The 18,358-nt window shown below is 40.6% G+C and overlaps 5 protein-coding genes across 10 annotated transcripts; 1 reads left to right on the top strand and 4 right to left on the bottom strand.

Annotated features, from left to right (window-relative positions):
- The first annotated feature begins 6,278 nt into the window (after positions 1-6,278).
- LOC121761989 lies at positions 6,279-7,587 on the top strand. Its single transcript, XM_042157701.1, has one exon. It carries the CDS (start codon positions 6,434-6,436, stop codon positions 7,538-7,540), a length of 1,107 nt encoding a protein of 368 aa, XP_042013635.1. The 5' UTR covers positions 6,279-6,433; the 3' UTR covers positions 7,541-7,587.
- An 11-nt stretch (positions 7,588-7,598) lies between these two features.
- Positions 7,599-10,610, bottom strand: LOC121761988. Its single transcript, XM_042157700.1, has 2 exons — positions 10,475-10,610; positions 7,599-10,214 (listed from the first exon to the last, which is right to left on the bottom strand). The coding sequence occupies exon 2, from the start codon at positions 8,994-8,996 to the stop codon at positions 7,887-7,889; it is 1,110 nt and encodes a 369-aa protein (XP_042013634.1). The 5' UTR covers positions 8,997-10,214; positions 10,475-10,610; the 3' UTR covers positions 7,599-7,886.
- Positions 10,611-10,705: 95 nt separating this feature from the next.
- Positions 10,706-12,905, bottom strand: LOC121761990 (serine/arginine-rich splicing factor SC35-like). Its single transcript, XM_042157702.1, has 8 exons — positions 12,759-12,905; positions 12,584-12,662; positions 12,289-12,368; positions 12,136-12,202; positions 11,926-11,997; positions 11,291-11,512; positions 11,027-11,210; positions 10,706-10,926 (listed from the first exon to the last, which is right to left on the bottom strand). The coding sequence occupies exons 1-8, from the start codon at positions 12,832-12,834 to the stop codon at positions 10,921-10,923; spliced, it is 786 nt and encodes a 261-aa protein (XP_042013636.1). The 5' UTR covers positions 12,835-12,905; the 3' UTR covers positions 10,706-10,920.
- A 628-nt stretch (positions 12,906-13,533) lies between these two features.
- On the bottom strand, positions 13,534-17,330 carry LOC121762386. Of its 6 annotated transcripts, XR_006042202.1 has the most exons (3): positions 16,175-17,330; positions 15,723-15,835; positions 13,534-15,043 (listed from the first exon to the last, which is right to left on the bottom strand). XR_006042202.1 is itself a non-coding variant. In XM_042158251.1 (2 exons), exons 1-2 carry the CDS (start codon positions 17,193-17,195, stop codon positions 15,825-15,827), a joined length of 1,032 nt encoding a protein of 343 aa, XP_042014185.1. In that variant the 5' UTR covers positions 17,196-17,330; the 3' UTR covers positions 13,534-15,824. The 6 variants fall into 6 exon arrangements, 3 of the variants coding, with proteins under 3 accessions (XP_042014185.1, XP_042014186.1, XP_042014188.1); XR_006042200.1 differs by having other exon boundaries at positions 15,723-17,329; XR_006042201.1 differs by having other exon boundaries at positions 13,534-15,040; positions 15,723-17,329.
- On the bottom strand, positions 13,641-14,497 carry LOC121762191. Its single transcript, XM_042157998.1, has 3 exons — positions 14,028-14,497; positions 13,810-13,981; positions 13,641-13,721 (listed from the first exon to the last, which is right to left on the bottom strand). Exons 1-3 carry the CDS (start codon positions 14,495-14,497, stop codon positions 13,641-13,643), a joined length of 723 nt encoding a protein of 240 aa, XP_042013932.1.
- Positions 17,331-18,358: the final 1,028 nt, after the last annotated feature.

The following is an 18,358-nucleotide window of genomic DNA, read 5'->3' as shown; positions in this document are numbered from 1 at the left end:
TGATCCCAGTGCTTGCGGAGCTGTTCCCGTTGGCGCTTGTACGCGCTCGGCGGCATTGCCGCATTGTAGCGCTCGGCGATGCGCTCCCAGTACGCCACCTGCCTCTTGTTGTTCGCGAATATCGGGTCCTCCGATATATCCACCCAACACCTTGCCAATACGAGGGTTTCATCCGGCTGGTAGTTCGTACGGCCGGGGGCATACTCTTCACAAGTTCCCGGAGGTGGCAACTTGTACGCGCGCTGCCGGTTCCGCTTCTTTTTGGCGGGGAAGAAGCGGCGGCGGCGCGGCGGGAGGGGGCGACGGGTCGGTTTGGAGACGGCTCCATGTCATCCAAACCGTACGATTCCGTACTGAATTCGGGATCGTACTGTGTGTTGGAGTCGAACGGCCGATATTCGTCGGGTTCTGTACCCGGTCAACGCGCCTCACCAAACATTAGATTATTGGGACTTGAATCCATTTCGTAGTAAATGTGAGTTTCGAGAGTGGAATCGTGAAATGAAATGTTACAAATGAAGGTGGGGTAGGGGGTATTTATACAAAAAATAAAAACACACGTGACATCGTCCGCGTCCATCGTCCGCCGAACTCACAATGGGGCGCCGATGGCGCGGACGATAGGCCATCGTCCGCTCTTCTTCCACGGACGATGCATCGGGCATGGGCGTAGGTAGAGATGCCCACCGGTTCCGGTTCCGATTCCGGCAGTTAACCGTCGAACCGGAACCGTGGCAATATTCCCGAACCGGAACCGTCGCAATTCGGGTCGCGGTCCGGTTCAGGTTCAAGATATTTCGAACCGGAACCGTCACCGAACCGGCGGTTCGGGACGGTTCGGAACCGGCGGTTAACCGCGGAACCGCAGGTTCAGGTGCGTATATCGAGGCATGGGGGATGGGGCCGGCGGCGGCAGCTTTTCAGCAGCAAAACCGGCCGGAACCGCCGGTTTTTCGGCTGTTAACCGTGAAAACCGGCGGTTAACCGCCGGTTCAGTGGCTTTCGAGGCGGCGCGGAACACGAGGCGACAATGGCGCAGCTTTTGCAGACGGTTCGTTGACCGAACCGGCGGTTTTATCCCGGAGTGTACGGGGTGCGAATACCATGTGGAGTATGAGTAGGAGTAGGAAGAGGAGGAGTTTGAGAGCCGCCACCACCGCTCCCTCCCGATCTGGGTTCGGGTGCCCACCCGTATCGCCCATCGGGGGCATCTTGGTCGTCCACCGGGTAAGGTCGGTAGCCACTCGGAACTTGAGAACCTTGGGTTTGAGGAGGGGCCGAAAATTGCATTTCCGGACTAGGAAATGGTTGTGAGCCGAACCATTCGTTGTTCCAACCGCGGGAGTCGGATGGGTGATCGCTTGAGCCAGACTTTTTTTTTGTAAGTAAGAGTGAAAGATTGAGAATTGATAAGAGAAGATGAGAGAATTTAGATGAGAATTGTGTAGTGTGGTGTGAAATTTTTTGTGTGGAAGTGGGGGTGTTTATAGATAAAAATGTGAATTTTGGGGGAAAAAATTGAAAAATAAATTAAAAGTGGGGAGAAAACGGATATAATTTTTTGGGAAGTGGGAAAATATTTTTTTTTATTTATTCGGATTTTTTAATTAAAATCCGTTTTTTTTTAAAAAGAAGGAATTGCCAACGACATTGCCGTTGGCCAATCAGGAAACGCCACTTTAGCTGCTCGATGCATCGAGCAGCGCCGTGCCAGCGGCGAGCAGGGCGGTGCCGTGCTAGCGGCACGGACGCCGTCCGTCGGCGAGCACCGCTGCGGATGCTCTAAGTATGTCTAATTATAGCCATCATTTAGATTATTTTGAGTAAATATATTAATTGAAAATTTGTGGATAAACTATTTGGATAGCTTAGTTTAAATTTGTCCATACTTATTTAACTATTTGGATTGATTAATTTAACGGTTCAACCATATGGAGTATCTGTTAGTTGCAACTTAAAAAGTTAAAAAAAAAACTCTGAAAATCAATCGTTCCGGTATTAATTTATTGAACATAATCTAAATTTATAGAAATAATATGAAATATTAAAAAAAATATTATACTTATTATTTAATTAATAAATGGAGTACTATTGTTTAGGGCTGGCAAATCGTGCGGATTGGGTCGTTATCGGGTCAACCTGATAATGACCCAACCCAATAAGGCCTAACCTGAACCCGGCCTGTTAAGGAAACTGTAAATCCGAACACGAACCCGACCTGCTACCTTCAAATCCGAACACGACCCGCACCCGACACGAACCCGTTATCGACACGATATAATATGGGTTGACACGACACGATAACAACCCGAACCTGATATTACACGATTAAAACCTAATATTACACGATTAAACCTTAATTTTTAACCTAATTTACACAATTAAAATTCATTTTATACTATTTAAACCTAATTTATAAGAAATTAAAAAATTAAAGTAATATATATATTTTTAAATAATAATAAAAATAATAATATTATTTCTTAATGGGTTACCCGTATCCGACCCGCATCCGACCCGAACCCAACCTGAAATTATCGGGTTCTTAATGGGTCAACCCGATAAGGACACAGATCCAATAAGACTTGACCCCAACCCAATAATTTCGTGCGGATTCGTGTCAGATTATCGTGTCGTGTCGAAAATTGTCAGCCCTACTATTGTTTAGAGCATCTGCATCGCGTTTCGATGTTGTCTCTATCTCGTCTCGGAGAGACGACACGGCAGCGAGGCGGCGATGCAGCCATCCATCTCGCTTGTCTCGGCGGGCGTCTCACCGCAGAGAGACAGCTCGCCACGCGCGTTGGCCACGTGGCGAGCTCCGATTCGTCCGTGACGCCCACTCGCCGGCCCGCGAGTGGGAGTCGTTTATTTCCGTTGAAAATGTTTTTTTTGTTTTTTTTTAAATTATGAAAAAATTCAAAAAATAAAATAGAAATCCCAAAAATATACTAGTCGTTTATAGCCGTTTTTTACAAATTTTAATTTTTTTGTATTTTTTTAAGCCCCCAATCACTTCTATAAATATCAAATCATTCCCACAAATTAATCTACCATAAAAAAAAACTATCTATTCTCGCTCAAACAATGTACATTCTTCATCTCAAAATATTATTCTTCTCCCAAATTTAATCCATTCATTGATCCATTTGAGCAAATGCGTCGAATAATGGAAGAATCGCTAGAAGAAGATCGACGTAGGGAGGAGGAGGAGGAAGCCGCACCGCCTCAAAGGCGATCCCGGATTTACATCCATCGTAACCGGGAGGAAGCCGCCACAAGGTTGGTACGCGATTACTTCTGTGAGAACCCGGTATGGGGAGAGACCTACTTCCGTCGCCGTTTTCGCAAGCGGAAATGGCTAGTTCTGCATATCGCAAATACATTGGCAGCCCGGGAAGAGTACTTCCAAGAAGGGTTCGACGCCGTTGGCCGTCCCAGTCACACGACGCTCCAGAAATGTATTGCAGCAATCCGTCAACTTGCTATTGGACAAACGACAGATGTGTTCGACGAATACCTGCACATTGGGGAAAGCAATGGGAGACTGTGTTTGATGAACTTCTGCAAAGGCGTCCGGGCAGCCTTCATCGACAAATTTCTCCGTAAGCCAAGCACCGCAGATTGTCAGTTTCTGCTCCGACTTCACGAAGAAGTGCACGGATTCACCGGGATGCTTGGCAGCATCGATTGCATGCATTGACAATGGAAGAATTGCCCTGTGGTGTGTAGGGGGTCATACACGAGCGGCCACAAAGGGACCCACCCCACCGTTATACTCGAGGTCGTTGCCGACTACCGGCTATGGATTTGACATGCGTATTTCGGGGTCCCCGGATCGAACAACGACGTCAACGTGCTCAACCAATCCGACCTCTTCAGCGAAGTTTTGAATGGTAAAGCGCCGGCCATCAACTTCATCTCTAACAACCGCCAGTATAAAATGGGGTACTATCTTGCCGACGACATTTATCCGAAGTGGCGCCTCCCTTTGGAATGGCGCCCGTGAGCTCTGGAACACCGTTCGTCGTGCCACCTCTTCCGACCCCTCGTCCTAGTTTATTTCCTTTCCTACAAAAGGAATGATATCTTCATTGTCTTAACTCATGTCTTTTCTAATGATGATCCGCTTGTGCTATATTTCTGAATGGGTAGAAACCATTTTGTTTCCTTGTTACCAAATCCAATTTTGAAAGTAACAGTTAGGGATTGAAAAGATTCCGGTTTAGTTATTGATCAATTGATCAATTTAGACGGATGAATGTAGCTTTGCACTCTCATAACTCTCTTGCTTCATTCATTTCTCTGACTTTATTATCTCACTTATTTTATTCTTTCATAACTCTATCAATTTTAGGGTCCAAAAAAATGCTCCAATTAGGGGTGAGCAAAAAAACCGGAAACCGAATATCCGAGCCGAACCAAATCGAAATTTTGAAATTCGGTTTGGTTATTTCGGTTTTTCAGTTCAGTTCGGTTTTGAAAATACAAAAATTTTAATTTTTCGGTTCGGTTCGGTTTGGGCGAAGAAAAAAACCGAAAAACCGAATAACCGAATTATATATATATTCTATTAATTTAATATATTATATTATATTATATATAATATATAGTATATTCTTTTAATAAATTCTACTATATTATATATATTATATGTATTATTAATTTTATATTATATATAAATATTCTATTAGTATATATAAAATAAAATAAATTACACACACATATATATTAATATTATATTTATTTTTCGGTTTTTCGGTTTTTTTCGGTTTTGTTCCGGTTTTTCTGTTTTTTAAGTTCGGCTTTCGGTTTTTCGGTTTCAGTTTTTCGGTTTTTCGGGTTTGGTTCGGTTTGGATTTTGAACTAAATTCGGTTTTTCGGTTTTGACAAAAAACCGAACCGAAACCCGAATGCACACCTGACACCCCTAGCTCCAATTATTGTGGAATGGAGGAAGGCATAATCATGCATGATTGTCGTGGCATAAATTAACAATTTTCGTTAGTTTTTAAAATATATGAAAAATATGTGAAAATTTATATTATAATTTAAAATTAGTTGATATTTTCAATTATACAAATTCTACAATTTGTCTCAACGGATAATTAAGTAAATTTTATTCTTAGGGCAAAAAATAAAAGAAATACTTACATCATTATTTTGATTGTGTTTTTTCTATAATGAAAATGGCACTTTGGAACTGAGCTTCTTCACTTCTTCACTCTCTGCCATGGCGACGGCGCTCCTTCTAATTCTCTCATTCCAGAAGCTTTGAGTCCTTCGATTTTGCAGGCAGGTCGTTTTTCATTTCTGCTGTTTCTCTCAACATGATTGCAATTGCACGTAAGAATCTCTCCTGTTTGTTTATAAACCCTAATCCATTTCTCTGCAACTCAAATGTGCTCTCGTTTGCTAACCCGGTGGCACTTGGGAGCAGTGTTGAGAAGAGGCTTGAGCCGCGGATGCAAATTCTGAAACTTTTGGAGAGTAGGAATCTGATTGAAAAGTGGCCTTCCCTCTCATCAATTGCTGCTTTTACTGATGGTAAATTTATTGACAGATTTATTAGGCCTTATTATGATGTGATTGGCGATGAACACATCGCAAAGGTGTTTGTCGAGGGCAGAAAGAGATGAAGTTATAAGCAGATGCTTGATGAACTTGTGCTTAACATTGAGAGGTATCTTGCTTGTGTCTGTGTTCTGGTTCTGTTTGATCGTCTCGTGATAGGAAGTATCGTTGGGGCCTCATTGCTATATGCTTTCGTTTAGTATGATTGTATACTTTGCTCTGCCTTTGTTAGTATTGTTCTTCCACTCCTAATGTTCTGTGTATCTTGGAATTTTAACTCAAGAAAAAGTTATGCTAGTTTTTTTTGTATTAACTATTCATTAGTAATTCTAAGCTCCAAATGTTACTATCTGATCAATTGTAATTTGTTGTTGAATGACTACTTTGTTTCATTCCTAAATCCAAAATGATTACATCGCGATTAGTCATTTTAATTTGTTGTTGAATATCTTAGAATTACAACAAATCTAATAGAGAACAATCTATAACAATGAGCCTTGTTTGTTATAGGCTTATAGCTTAATTCTTCCTTTTCTAAGTTAATTAAGCGCAGTTTTGTCAAAGAAAAATCTGACTTAATAACTAAATTGTGTTTATATTAGTTAAAAATATTTGTTTCATATAAAAATATGTAAATATTCATAAAATGAAGGGGCTAATTGCAATTTGCCACTATCGCTAAACCACCTTCTTAAACCCTGAGATTAGCTTATCCGACCAAAAGGACGTCGATTTCTTTGCTCCGCCGCCGCCGGCGCTTCACCTTCTCAGCCAAGCGAGTTTCTCCTCTTCAATAATCAACAATTTCACATTCTTCAACCATTCAATCGTCATTCTCATTTCTTTCCCTCTCGCGAATATGACTCCAATTTTCCCCAAACATTTCGCGTATTTATTATCGAGAAATTCCCCATTTCTCTGCAAATCTAGGGTTCCATTTTCCACATCCACCGCCAAAAACCCCCAAATCAATCCCACAGTTTACAATTTCTTGTTTCACGAACACAATTTCTCCCCCGAATCAGCTGCGGAAGCCGCCTCAATCATATCCCGCTTAAGGAACCGCCAAAAATCCGATTCCCTTTTCTCATACCTCGAAAAAAACGGCTTTTCGAGCTCCCATTTGGAGACAATCGTGAAATACAGCCCTTCATTCCTCTCAGCCGATCTCGAGAAAACAATCAAGCCCAAGATCGAGCTTTTCCAAGAGCTAGGCCTCTCCAACAACGACATCGCCGATTTGGTCACTGATAACGCCTCGATTTTGTTCCGCAGCACTGATAAAGTAGTGATCCCTGCCTTGTCTCTCCTCAGGAGCTTGTTGGGATCAGATTCTAGCGTTGTGAACCTCTTGAAGAAGAGTGGGTGGTTCTTGATTAAGGATTTGGACAAGTCCATGGTGCCGAATATCGAGTTCTTGAAGGGGCGTGGCGTCCCCACGGAGCAGATAATCGCGTGTATGCATTCGTTCTCGAGGACTCTTCTGCAGAAGCCTGGGAAGTTGAGGAGGGCGGCCGAGAGGGCGGAGGAGCTTGGGGTCCGGCCGGGGTCGGGCATGTACATTCATGGCGTGAGGGTGATTGCCTCGATGAGCGATGAGGTTTGGGAGGCGAAGCTGGGGGCTTTCCGGGAGTTGGGGTTCTCGGACGCGGAGATTGTGAATGGGTTCAGCAAGTATCCCCCGGCCTTCGCTGTGTCGTTGAGGAAGATGAGGGAGGTGACAGATGTCGTGGTGTCCACCGGGAAGTATGGCATGGCGAGCATTATTGCGTACCCGATATGTTTCTGTGGCAGCGTGGAGAAGAGGCTTAGGCCGCGGATGCGAGTTTTGGCTGCTTTGGAGGAGAAGATGTTGATCAAGAAGTGGCCTAGTTTGGCCACATTGTGTAGTTTATCAGATGTGAGATTTTTTGAGAGGTTTGTTAAACCTTACTTAGATGAAGTTGGCCAATTGTTTAGGATTTGATCATTGAAAATTTTAGCTAGAAGATTATGCATTTTGCCTGTTGAAAAGGGGAGGTTTCTTTGCACTAAATTCTGATTCTTGGTTTAAAAATGAGTTTTCCATACAAGAAATCTTATAATAACACCAACAATAGACCAGGCTATGAAAACTTCCTCACTATTTCCCAATCCAACATTCTTCCAACATACTAAAAAAATGTCAAATGATAAATGTGACCAATTTCTTGTCATTTTTGAATCAATCCAATATCTATTGCCTAATTCCAGATCCCTATTTGTGTCTAAATTCTGATTCTTGGCTTGAAAACTTCCTCACCATTTCACAATCCAACATTCTAAAAAAATGCTCAAGAATCACTCATTGCTTCTCTCTTGAACCAATACTTTTCAACAAACACTTCATCAAGCTGATCTGCATAAGGCCTAACAAATGCCCTGAAAAACCTCTCATCCGTCCATCTACAAATCGACGAGAGCGGAGGCCATCTCCGAATAAGCCCCTTACTCTCCAACACCTCCAAAACCTGCAGCCGCGGTTTATACCTCCTCTCAACGCTGCACAGGAATGTCGAAGGATCACTAATCAGATCGCCCATCTCAAACCTCCCGGTGCCAAGCAGAAGCCTCTTGATCTCCCTGCACTTCTCCAAAGAAGTGCAGATCACCAACGGCGACCTCCTGAATATCTCCACCACCTCACTCTCCGACACCCCCAAATCCCTGAACCCCTGAATCTTCGCCTCCCAGCTCTCCTTCCTAAACGAGGCAATGGCGCGAACAGCATACACAAAAGTCTTGGTGTTTTCATCCACCCCCATCTCCTTCGCCCTCTCCACCGCCTCCCTCATCAATTCGGGCCTCAACAAGAGGCACCGAGGGAAATGTCGAAGCAAGATGCGTATGCCTTCCATTTTTACACCACATCTCTTCAAGAAATCGACATTTGGGATGAAAAGCTTCTCCAAATCCACAGTCATATGCCACACGGATCGCTTCACGAGATCCACGACTTCCGAATTGGATCCTAACAAGGCCTTCAGCGTGGAGAGCTGAGGGATTATCTTCTTCTCCGCGCTTGAGTGTATAATTGCGTTATTGCTCGACATTATCTTCGCGGTTTCCTCGGGGGGAAAGCCAAAGTCTTTGAAGATGCGGATCTTGAGCTTGACGGCGCCCTCGGCGCAGGCGGTGAGGATGCGGGGATCGGATTTCACGAGGCGCTGCAGCTGAGTGGTGGAGAAGGAGTTTTGTTTGAGGAATGTGAGGATCGAATCGGCTCTCTCGGGGCTTCTGAAGCGGCTCAGCTTGGAGGAGACTGATTTAGCGATTTCGGGAGAGAAATCGTGCTTGTCTACCAAGACATCGTAAACCGCGGCGGCGGAGGTGGAAATTTCTCTCAGCGGCGGAGTGCGGAGTAAGAGATAGAGTGACGAATTCCTGCGCACAAGGGCAATCATTTTAGCATAGAATTGGAGGTGGAGATAAAATTCCTATCGAATTACAGGACTGGAAATCCCTTGCTTAGAGAACTGAGGAATTCCAAATTGGGGATTAGGGTTCTTCACCAGCGGGGGAAGGGAATGCATACTGAATGATTTGTCATTTTCTTTAATATCAGTACAAAAAGTTTAAAATTTGATGATATAAAAAATTTCATTTCTCTTTGTAATTGCATCATGTATTTTTAAAACATCGTGTCAACTCTATATCTCTATATAGAATACCAAAAAAATTTAACATCATTAATTGTTTGACACAATTTTTCATTATTATTTCATTTATTTTATTTCATTATAAAATATAGATAACCTCATAATTTAAAATAAAACTTTTTGTATCAAAATATAAACAACAGCAAAATATTATATGCAACTGATGTAATTAGTAATTACCCTAATTTAAGTATGATCTTAATTTTATCCTTGATCTTAATTTTTCGTATTTTATTAGCATTTTTCATTTTTTTTTTGGAGGAATGAGAGGTCACTTGTTTTCTTAGTCGTAATTTTTCATTTTCAAGCACGATTTCATTCTTGGTCATAGTTTTCGTTTTAACATTTTTATTAGTAATTTGAAAAAAGGTGAGCTCATTTATTTTCTTGATCTTAATCGTTGATTTATATAAAATTTCCTTATTTCGGTAAGTGATTGAATTATATATATATATTTTTTATAAAATAAAAATTCTTTCCTTTTTGATATATATTTCTTAGAAGTAAAATTTTTTATTTTTAAAAATAGATCTCACACATCACTAAAACTAATTGATTTAGAGTATTTTGGACTCGACACATTTAAGCATGACAAAAAACACTTACTTTTTATTTTTTATGCATGTAAGAGCACATTACTAATTCCTATATATATATATATATATATATATATATCAAATAGTGATAAAGATAACCAATCAGGAGACAATGACTTCAGTTATATAACTGGCGATCTAACCACAAGCCTGTAACTTGATTTAATCAAATAAAAGAAAAAAAAAGAGTATTTATGCAAAAAAAAGCTTTAAACTGGGAAAAAATGGGATCAAACTGCAATGGAACAAGAAAGAGGTAACAGCAACCAACTGTAACACAGCTACTAAAAAACATTCATCAAAAACCAGCATCAGCGACAACCGATCTACAACGGGTACCTCACAGCTACAGCCACAATCTCATGTGCTGTAACAGAGCAACCGATATCAGCACAAAGCGAGGTAATGTTCACAGCTAGTGAATCAAAAATATCCAAAGCACAATCTCAAAGAGCAAAATAAAGTGAAAAGCCTAGCAAGTTGACATCTTACCATCGTCGAGCAGTCTTAAAATGTAATCAGCAAAAAAGAATCAATCCCCGCAATATGTGATGTTAGATATTAGTACTATATTGGTAAGAAACCTCACCAATAAGGAAATGCTCAGAGAGCTAGCTTGTAACAAACCTTATATCATCACCATCACCATCACCATCACCAGCAAGAAATCATAACAATCAACAGCAATGTAAAAGCAGCACCGATACCTACGGCATCATCTAAAAACAGCATCAGTAGCTGCTGCATCATCTTTGCCAATCAGCAACTACCCCACGTTCACAGACTATAGAAGGCAAATAAAGACGTCATATGAGTGAGATGTTCAATGGCACACGTTCATATTAGGAATAAGAAATCTACCAGAGAAAGCTCAATCCACCTAAGAATGATAAAAGAGTTTAAAGACTGGTACCGAACCATTTATGTCTGGTGCAGAATCTAACATAAACAACAAAACAAGTCTAGTACAACGCATAGGTATTCAAACTGATGACAAGATCTTTAGGGAAAGCGTTGATCGCAACCACCATGTGATGATAGGTCAAATCAAGAAACCACATGCTGCCAATCCATTACTCCTGGAGGGAAATAAAAAGAAGAAATGATCAAAAATGACAAAAAAATAAAAGAGATGAATAAATTGCCACATGCAGGATACAGGGTAGGAGGAATACTTACATCGGTCTCATCATGTGGAGACGGGCTACGAGAATCACGGCGGCCGCGAGGAGAGACACTCTTAGGGGTGGCAGATCGTTCAATTTTGGCATGACGCACATCAGGACTTCCATCCCTAGATAGAGGTGATTTGTTTGGGGAAGGAGACCTCCGAGGAGTGAGACTCCGACGAACAGGAGACGCACTTACATAACACAAAAAACTTACTAAGAAATAATATCAAACAGCAAAAGGAAGTGTCACACAGGCTATTTATTAGAGTACCTTTCATAAGACCGACTTCGTTTACGTCTATCGCCATCATCATATTTTCCTCTACCACGTTCTCTGCGATAGCCAGGACTTGCACTACGGCTTCGACTCCTGGACCGACTCCTGCTTCGATAGGAAGATTCCCTATGCCTGCCACGATAAGACTCGCGCTCACTTCTTCCCCTACTTCTAGTTTCACTGCTCCTCCTGTAGTCTCGGTCCCTGTCATCACCCCTGAACATACACTTCAATTATTCACTAAAAATCTTAACATTGGAAATAAGGTAGCACTCAAGAAATATTAGGACTACAAATTTTATTTAACTAATTGAAAAATTGCATATGGGAGAATATTTAGACTTTAGTCAAAATAAGATACTAGTAATCAATTTTTTAATAAAGATTGGCTAGTTAGAGAACAAATTGAAGCAGACCTATTCATAAAAATGAAATCATAAAAGAATGATAGCAAAACAGATCTTTCATCATTTATGAAATAAAATTTTATGCACAATAATATCAAAAAGAATAAAACAGTGGTAAAGTGGCATATATATGTGTTTATGTGAAGAATACTTATACCCAAATGACACATGACATGATTCAATTTGAAAGAGCACATGCAATAGTTATAAAAGCAGAGAGACCTTGGGCGTGGACTGCGGCTTCTTGACCTGCCTTTAGACTTGTAAACAGGTTCCTCAATTCTACCTTTATCACTGATCAAAACCATAAACATCCATCAGATTTTCTTTTTTGCACAAGAATCTTAGTGTGTTCATACTGAGATTACAAAAACACATTATATCATCTGAACAATGTAACATCAAGGATTGGCTTCAATACTGAAAACTTACATTCGTTCGGCATTGGGTCCATATTTAGCAAATTGAACCATTATTTCTCGCCCATCAACAACTCCTCCTGCAAGAAACAACTTATCAACTCATCATATTACAAAGAAATCATCACTATTCTGCAAGCTACTTCCCATTTTCTTCTCAACTCACCATCCAGCTTTTCAACTGCTTTTGCAGCCTCATCTTGATACTTATAGCGCACAAATGCAAAACCCCTGGAGTCTCCAGTTCTGATTCAAAAAATTCCATCAGTCAATAACATCATTTCAGAAAACAAATTAATGTAGAAGCTCAATGTTTACACTTACTAGATTAAATCAAAGGCTCACTTCAAACCAAAAAAAATTATAGCACAACTGAAGTGTATGTCTAATATATTAAACATCACACACACAGAAATTCAGAACAAAAAAAACTCGCACAACAAAATCCCCCTAAGCATTACCTCCGGTCGCGAGGAATGAACACATCAACCACCTTTCCATACTTATCAAACAGGGGGAACAAGTCATCAGCTGAAGTACCTGAATAATCCCAAAAATAAGCACAGAAATTAATCCAAAACAAACAAAATCAGCAACAAATTAGAAACAAAAGAGAACGAGCTGGAGAGTGAGTACGGAAAGTGATGTTGAGGACGAGGAGAGAGAAGGTGTCTCTGATGTCCGGCGGCCCAGATCTCCCGAAGTGCGACATTTCTTCGATCGGCGATGAAGAGAGAAGAATTAGGGTTTAAAATTTGGGGCCGTTTTCGAGGGAAAATTTGGGAATCTATAAAGAATTCGCTAGATCTTTTCTGGACCATTTTGCCCTTGTACCGAATTTAATTTTATAAATAAATATTAAATTAATCTTGTATTGTTTTTTTTATACGTACTTATATTTAATAAAAATCGCATATAAATTTTTTAATTCTTATTTTTGCTTAAAATGTCCAACGAATTTTTTGAGCCGAATTGTCTCTGAATTTTTTGAAGAAAAAAAATTGAAAATACCAAGAGCTAACACTTGTCGACAATCTTCTAAGAATTTTAGGTCTAATTTCATCCATTTTTAATTATGAATTTTTTTAATAATACTTTCATAAATAATAAGTATCTCTAGCTTTTAGTGATAAAGGTTACAAATAATAAGTATCTCTAGTATTTTTTATTACTTATCTTTAGCATGTCTTCTATTGTGATTTTACCATTTTCCATTATTTGTAAGTGTTTGTCAAATATAAAGTGAAGATAGTTCACACTACTTTGTAATCATATAAACAACAGCAAACATTTAGCATGATTTTTCAACAAATTTCAGTTATATAAAATCATGTAACTGCTCATATAATTATGCTATATGATGGTAATAATCGAACAAATGGATAGGACGTCTCTCTAAAACAAGAGTAAGTTAAGTTGCATTATCATTTTTCCCCTATTAAAAATCCAAGGTTTACACGATATTAGGAGTGGAACAGCATCACTAACAACGCAAAAAACACATACTACTAGTAATTACTAACAGTGATAGGAAATCAGATCAGAACAAGCAACTCCGATGTTGCTAAACTCAACACGAGCTATCAGAACACGAACAAACTACACAATGTCAATGAGTGACTAATTCATACAAACTCATCAAGCATCTGCTTACAAAGTTTCATCTCTTTCTCCCCTCGACAAATACCTTCGTGATGTGCTCTTCGCCAATCACATCACAATAAGGCCTAACAAACCTGTCAAAAAATCGAACATCTGTGAAGATAGAAACTGCTGAAAGAACTGGCCACTTTTCGATCAGATTCCTAGTTTCCAAAAGTCTCAAGATCTGCAACCTCGGCTCAAGCCTGTTCTCGATACTACACCCAAGTGCTACTGGACAAGTTACAATGTCAGCAATAGTACTTCCCAGTGGCAAGAAGAAGCTCTATTTTGTTCTTCAATTTGTCTCCAGATACTGAAAACACAATAGGGTGCTTCCTAAACATTGTGACTATACCTCCATCAGAAAACCCCAAATCACGGAGTGTTTGCAACTTGACTTCCCACATCTCTTCGCTCGTATGATTAAAAACACCAACAGCATGGATAAAAGCAATTAAAGTCAGAGGAATCCCAATCTCTATTGCCTTGTCTACAGATTTCCTCATAATATCCGGCTTGATCAAGAAACCTCTCGGGTGAGTGTAGACTAAGTGATGGATGTGCTCCATTGGTATGCTACACCTCTTCAATATTTCCACATTTGGAATTAAGGTTTTCTCCAAATCGGATACAATAAACCAGGGGCATCGTCTCAAAAGTCTGGCCACATCTTCATTGGATCCCAGCAAGCCCTTGAGCATCAATAAATTGGGAACTATCCTCTTCGCCATACTTGAATGTAAAATCCTCTGATAACCGGAAATCATCTAGGCAATCTCCTTGGCAGAAAGCCCCAAATCTTGGAACACCTTAAATCGGGATTCAATACCCTCAATAGTATACATTAGAAATCGAGGTCTATATATGACAAGTTTCTGCAGCTGAGTAGTCGTAAAGCTATTCTCTTTGAGGAATGATAGCACTGCATCAGCTCTTTGGGGATCTCTAAATTTAGGTAAACGCGATGAAGCTAGTGAAGCCAATTCAGGGGGAAATTGGTGTTTATTGACCAAAACATCACAGATTTCAGGGACAGGGATTAGTCTTGTGAGCTTCCACGTGGAAAAGAGGTGGATTGAGAGCACATTTGAGTTGAAGGAAAATGAATTAGGTTTAATAAACAAACAGGAGATACATTTGCGTGCAATTGCAATCATGTTGAGAGGAAAACGACTTGCCTGCAAAGTCGAAGCTACTGGAATTAGGGATTTTGAAGGAGCGCCGCCGCCGCCGCCGCCGTGGAAGAGAGCGAAGAAGCTCAGTTGTTTATTTTCCTTCTTTGTGGGGAACGTAAAATGAGAAATTTACAAAATTGTTATCATTGTATTAATAGTACAAGCTAAAACTAATTACTCCACATATTCGGTGATTAGCAATTAAATAGCAATATTTACTATTTGTGTTATTCACTTATTTGTTCTGACTTCTGGGTATTTCTTTTATTAGCCCTAGATCAAATTACTCGTTAATTAAGTACTCTTTCCGTTTCTATAGAAATAGACTAATTGGGAATGATGCTAATTTTCATGCATAATTTGTGAAGTAAGAGATAATGAGAAAAGTAGTTGAATACGAAATACGAAAGTTAGTTTGATAAGTCACGAACAATTGCCCAAACAACTTGCTACGAGGAATTGTAATTCAAGATAAAAGTTCACACTAATGATTTAATCGACATTTACCAGTACAAGGTTGTGGCTTGTGAAATCAAATCTTATCACACTAATATACTAACCTCAGAAACTTAATCTTTTACATTAACTAACCATATACTTTAAACAAGAAGGAATAAATCTTTTGCATATTCTTCGCTCTATATGATATTAAAAAAATAAGACATGTACATAACTCTGTTAAATATGTACCAGTTAAAGATCCAAGACTAACACAATATTAGGAGTAGAGTAACATCACTAACAAGGCAATAAACACAATTACAGTCAGAAGAACCAACACCTGTGTTTCTAATCTCAGGACGAGCAATCAGAACAAGAACAAGAAGACGCTACACAATATCGCAACTTTGAGCAGAAACGCAACAAAACATGTTGGCCAATATCAGTTGAAACCTACAAGAATGAGCACAAGGCAGCTGGTTATAACCTCCTAAGCATTACTACTCCATATCAATCGGGAAAGCTTCATTTCTTTCTGCCCTTGGAATATGCATCTTTATGATGTGCAGTGTTCGTCTCCAATCTCATCAGTCACAAAACTTAACACCTATTCACCTTTTTTACTTGACCTAGACACTAGTTCTTCACACACAGCTTCACAAGCATCAGCTTATAGCTTCAACTCTTTTTTCCCCTTGACAAATTTCTTTATGATGTTCTCTTCGCCAATCTCATCATAATACGGCCTAATATATTTATCAAAAAACATATAATCTGTAAACGAAGAAATACCTGAAAGAACTGGCCACTTTTGAATCAGATTCCTGCTTTCCAAAAGTCTCAAAATTTGCAACCTCGGCTCAAGCCTGTTCTCGATACTGCACCCAAGTGTTACTGGACAAGTTACAATATTGGCAATATTGTACTTCCCAGTGGCAAGAAGAAACTCTATTTTTTTCTTTAATTTGTTTCCAGATGCTGAAAAAGTAATAGGCTGCTTCCTATACATTGCGACGATACCATTATCAGAAAACCCCAAATCACGGAGTATTTGCAACTTGGCTTCCCACATCCCTTCGCTTGTACAATTAAAAACGGCAACAGCTTGGATAAAAGCAAATGTAGTGTGAGGGAACCCAAATTCTATGGCCTTTTCTACAGATTTCATCATGGTGTCAGCCTTAGCCAAGAAAACTCTCGGACGAGTGTAGATGAAGTAAAGGATGCGCTCCATCGGAATGCTACACCTCTTCAAGATTTCAACATTTGGCATTAAGGTTTTCTCCAAATCATATAACAAAAACCAGGAGCATCTTTTCAATAGTCTGGCCACATCATCATTGGATCCCAGCAAGCCCTTTAGCATCGACAAATTAGGAACGATCTTGTTCGCCATACTTGAATTTAAAATCGCCTGATTACTGGAAATCATCTTGGCAATGTCATCGGAAGAAAGCCCCAAATCTTGGAACACTTTCAATCTGGATTTCAAACCCTCAATAGTAAACCCTAGAACCCGAGGATTAGATATGACAAGCTTCTGCAGCTGAGTAGTCGTAAAGCTGTTCTCTTTGAGGAATGATAGCGCTAAATCAGCTCTTTGGGGATCTCTAAATTTAGGTAAACGCGATGAAGCGAGTGAAGCCAATTCAGGAGAAAATTGGTGTTTATTGACCAAAACATCGCAGATTTCAGGGACAGGGATTAGTCTTTTGAGCTTCCAAGTGGAAAAGGGGTGGATTGAGGAGTTGCAGGAAAATGAATTAGGTTTAATAAACAAAGAGGAGAAATATTTGCGTGCAATTGCAATCATATTGAGAGAAAAACGACTTGCCAGCAAAGTCGAAGCTACTGGAATTAGGGATTTTGAAGGAGCGCCGTCGCCATGGAAGAGGACGAAGAAGCTCAGTTGTGTATTTTCTTCTTGAGTGAACTAAGAATTTTTTGTCCATGACCCTAATTTTTTTTCCCAGCCACTATGGTGGACACTTTCAATAGCTCCCAAATTTTATAATCAATTTTCATTTTAAAATATTTTTAATTTCAATCAAGTATAATTAAAATCATCGCAATGTAAATAATTAGAAAACGAGCTAATTGGGACCGAATATTCGTTGTATTGAAAATTTTAAAATTATACAACGAATATTTAAAATAAAATACAAACAAAAACTCCGCTACTGTCTACTCGGTGTCGGAGTCTGCTTCCTCCTCTTCTTCTCCGCCTCCCTCGCTGCTGCTGGCCGCCGTTGCCCCATGGGCCTCATCACCAACCCTAGACGACGTTGAATCCGAGTTATGAGCTTCTGGTATATATTCTTGATGTACGGGTCGTCGGTGGCTAGGTATTTGCTGCAGATGACCTGCAGTTGTTGCATCAACTGCACATCTAGGTTCTCCCTCAAGACCTCGTGGGGACCAGGAACCATGGGCTGCGGGATTGGGGCGGGATGCGCGATCCAGACCCGGCGTACGAGTGGCGGCCGAAACTTCTAGCCCCTCTGGCACTGCGGATAGAGGCCTGTTGTCCCGGGGGCCGTCCTCGTCTAGTGTGTGTTGGGGCGGGCTCTTCGACTTGCTCGTCGTTCTGCTCGAACGATTACGAGCCGCTTCCGCTGTTGTAGTCCCCGGCAATGTTGTGTCTTGTACGCTTCGGCCCAGGAGCTCCATCGACCTCTTGCGCGCAGATAGCCATGAATTTCGGACAATGCTCGAGAATTAGATACTCCTCCCACATTGTGAACTTCGGCCAGCCCTCCGTGTTGTATTGGCCCATCGACAGTGCCTTCACGTCTGCTTCGCTTCGGCCGCTCTCAGCATGGAACAGGTTGTTCTGGTATATGCTCGCGAACCGCTTGGTAGCCTGCAGAATCCTAGACCACTTTTTGCGGATCTGATCCGGGTCGCGCTCTCGAGCGCCGCGAGGTTTGAACTTGCTGTATGCCATCAGGTCGCGCCTCCAAAAGCTCCCCTCGG

This window comes from Salvia splendens, chromosome 13 (assembly GCF_004379255.2).
Source record: "Salvia splendens isolate huo1 chromosome 13, SspV2, whole genome shotgun sequence".
NCBI classification, from domain to species: domain Eukaryota; kingdom Viridiplantae; phylum Streptophyta; class Magnoliopsida; order Lamiales; family Lamiaceae; genus Salvia; species Salvia splendens.
The sequence above is the reverse complement of the archived record's forward strand: the minus strand, read 5'-3'. Positions and strand labels throughout refer to the sequence as shown.

Excerpts from the sequence above, each read along its gene's own strand:
- LOC121761989 (XM_042157701.1), top strand. The coding sequence starts at position 6,434 with ATGACTCCAATTTTCCCCAAACATTTCGCGTATTTATTATCGAGAAAT.
- LOC121761988 (XM_042157700.1), bottom strand. The coding sequence starts at position 8,996 with ATGATTGCCCTTGTGCGCAGGAATTCGTCACTCTATCTCTTACTCCGC.
- LOC121761990 (XM_042157702.1), bottom strand. The coding sequence starts at position 12,834 with ATGTCGCACTTCGGGAGATCTGGGCCGCCGGACATCAGAGACACCTTC. Across the intron at positions 12,203-12,288 it reads AGCAGTTGAAAAGCTGGATG|GAGGAGTTGTTGATGGGCGA; the intron begins GTGAGTTGAGAA and ends TGTTTCTTGCAG. Across the intron at positions 11,513-11,925 it reads AGCCGCAGTCCACGCCCAAG|GGGTGATGACAGGGACCGAG; the intron begins GTCTCTCTGCTT and ends GTGTATGTTCAG.
- LOC121762191 (XM_042157998.1), bottom strand. The coding sequence starts at position 14,497 with ATGGCGAAGAGGATAGTTCCCAATTTATTGATGCTCAAGGGCTTGCTG. Across the intron at positions 13,982-14,027 it reads CTTCTTCTTGCCACTGGGAA|TATCGAGAACAGGCTTGAGC; the intron begins GTACTATTGCTG and ends ACTTGGGTGTAG. Across the intron at positions 13,722-13,809 it reads GCGAAGAGCACATCACGAAG|TTTGTTCGTGTTCTGATAGC; the intron begins GTATTTGTCGAG and ends GACATTGTGTAG.
- LOC121762386 (XM_042158251.1), bottom strand. The coding sequence starts at position 17,195 with ATGATTGCAATTGCACGCAAATATTTCTCCTCTTTGTTTATTAAACCT.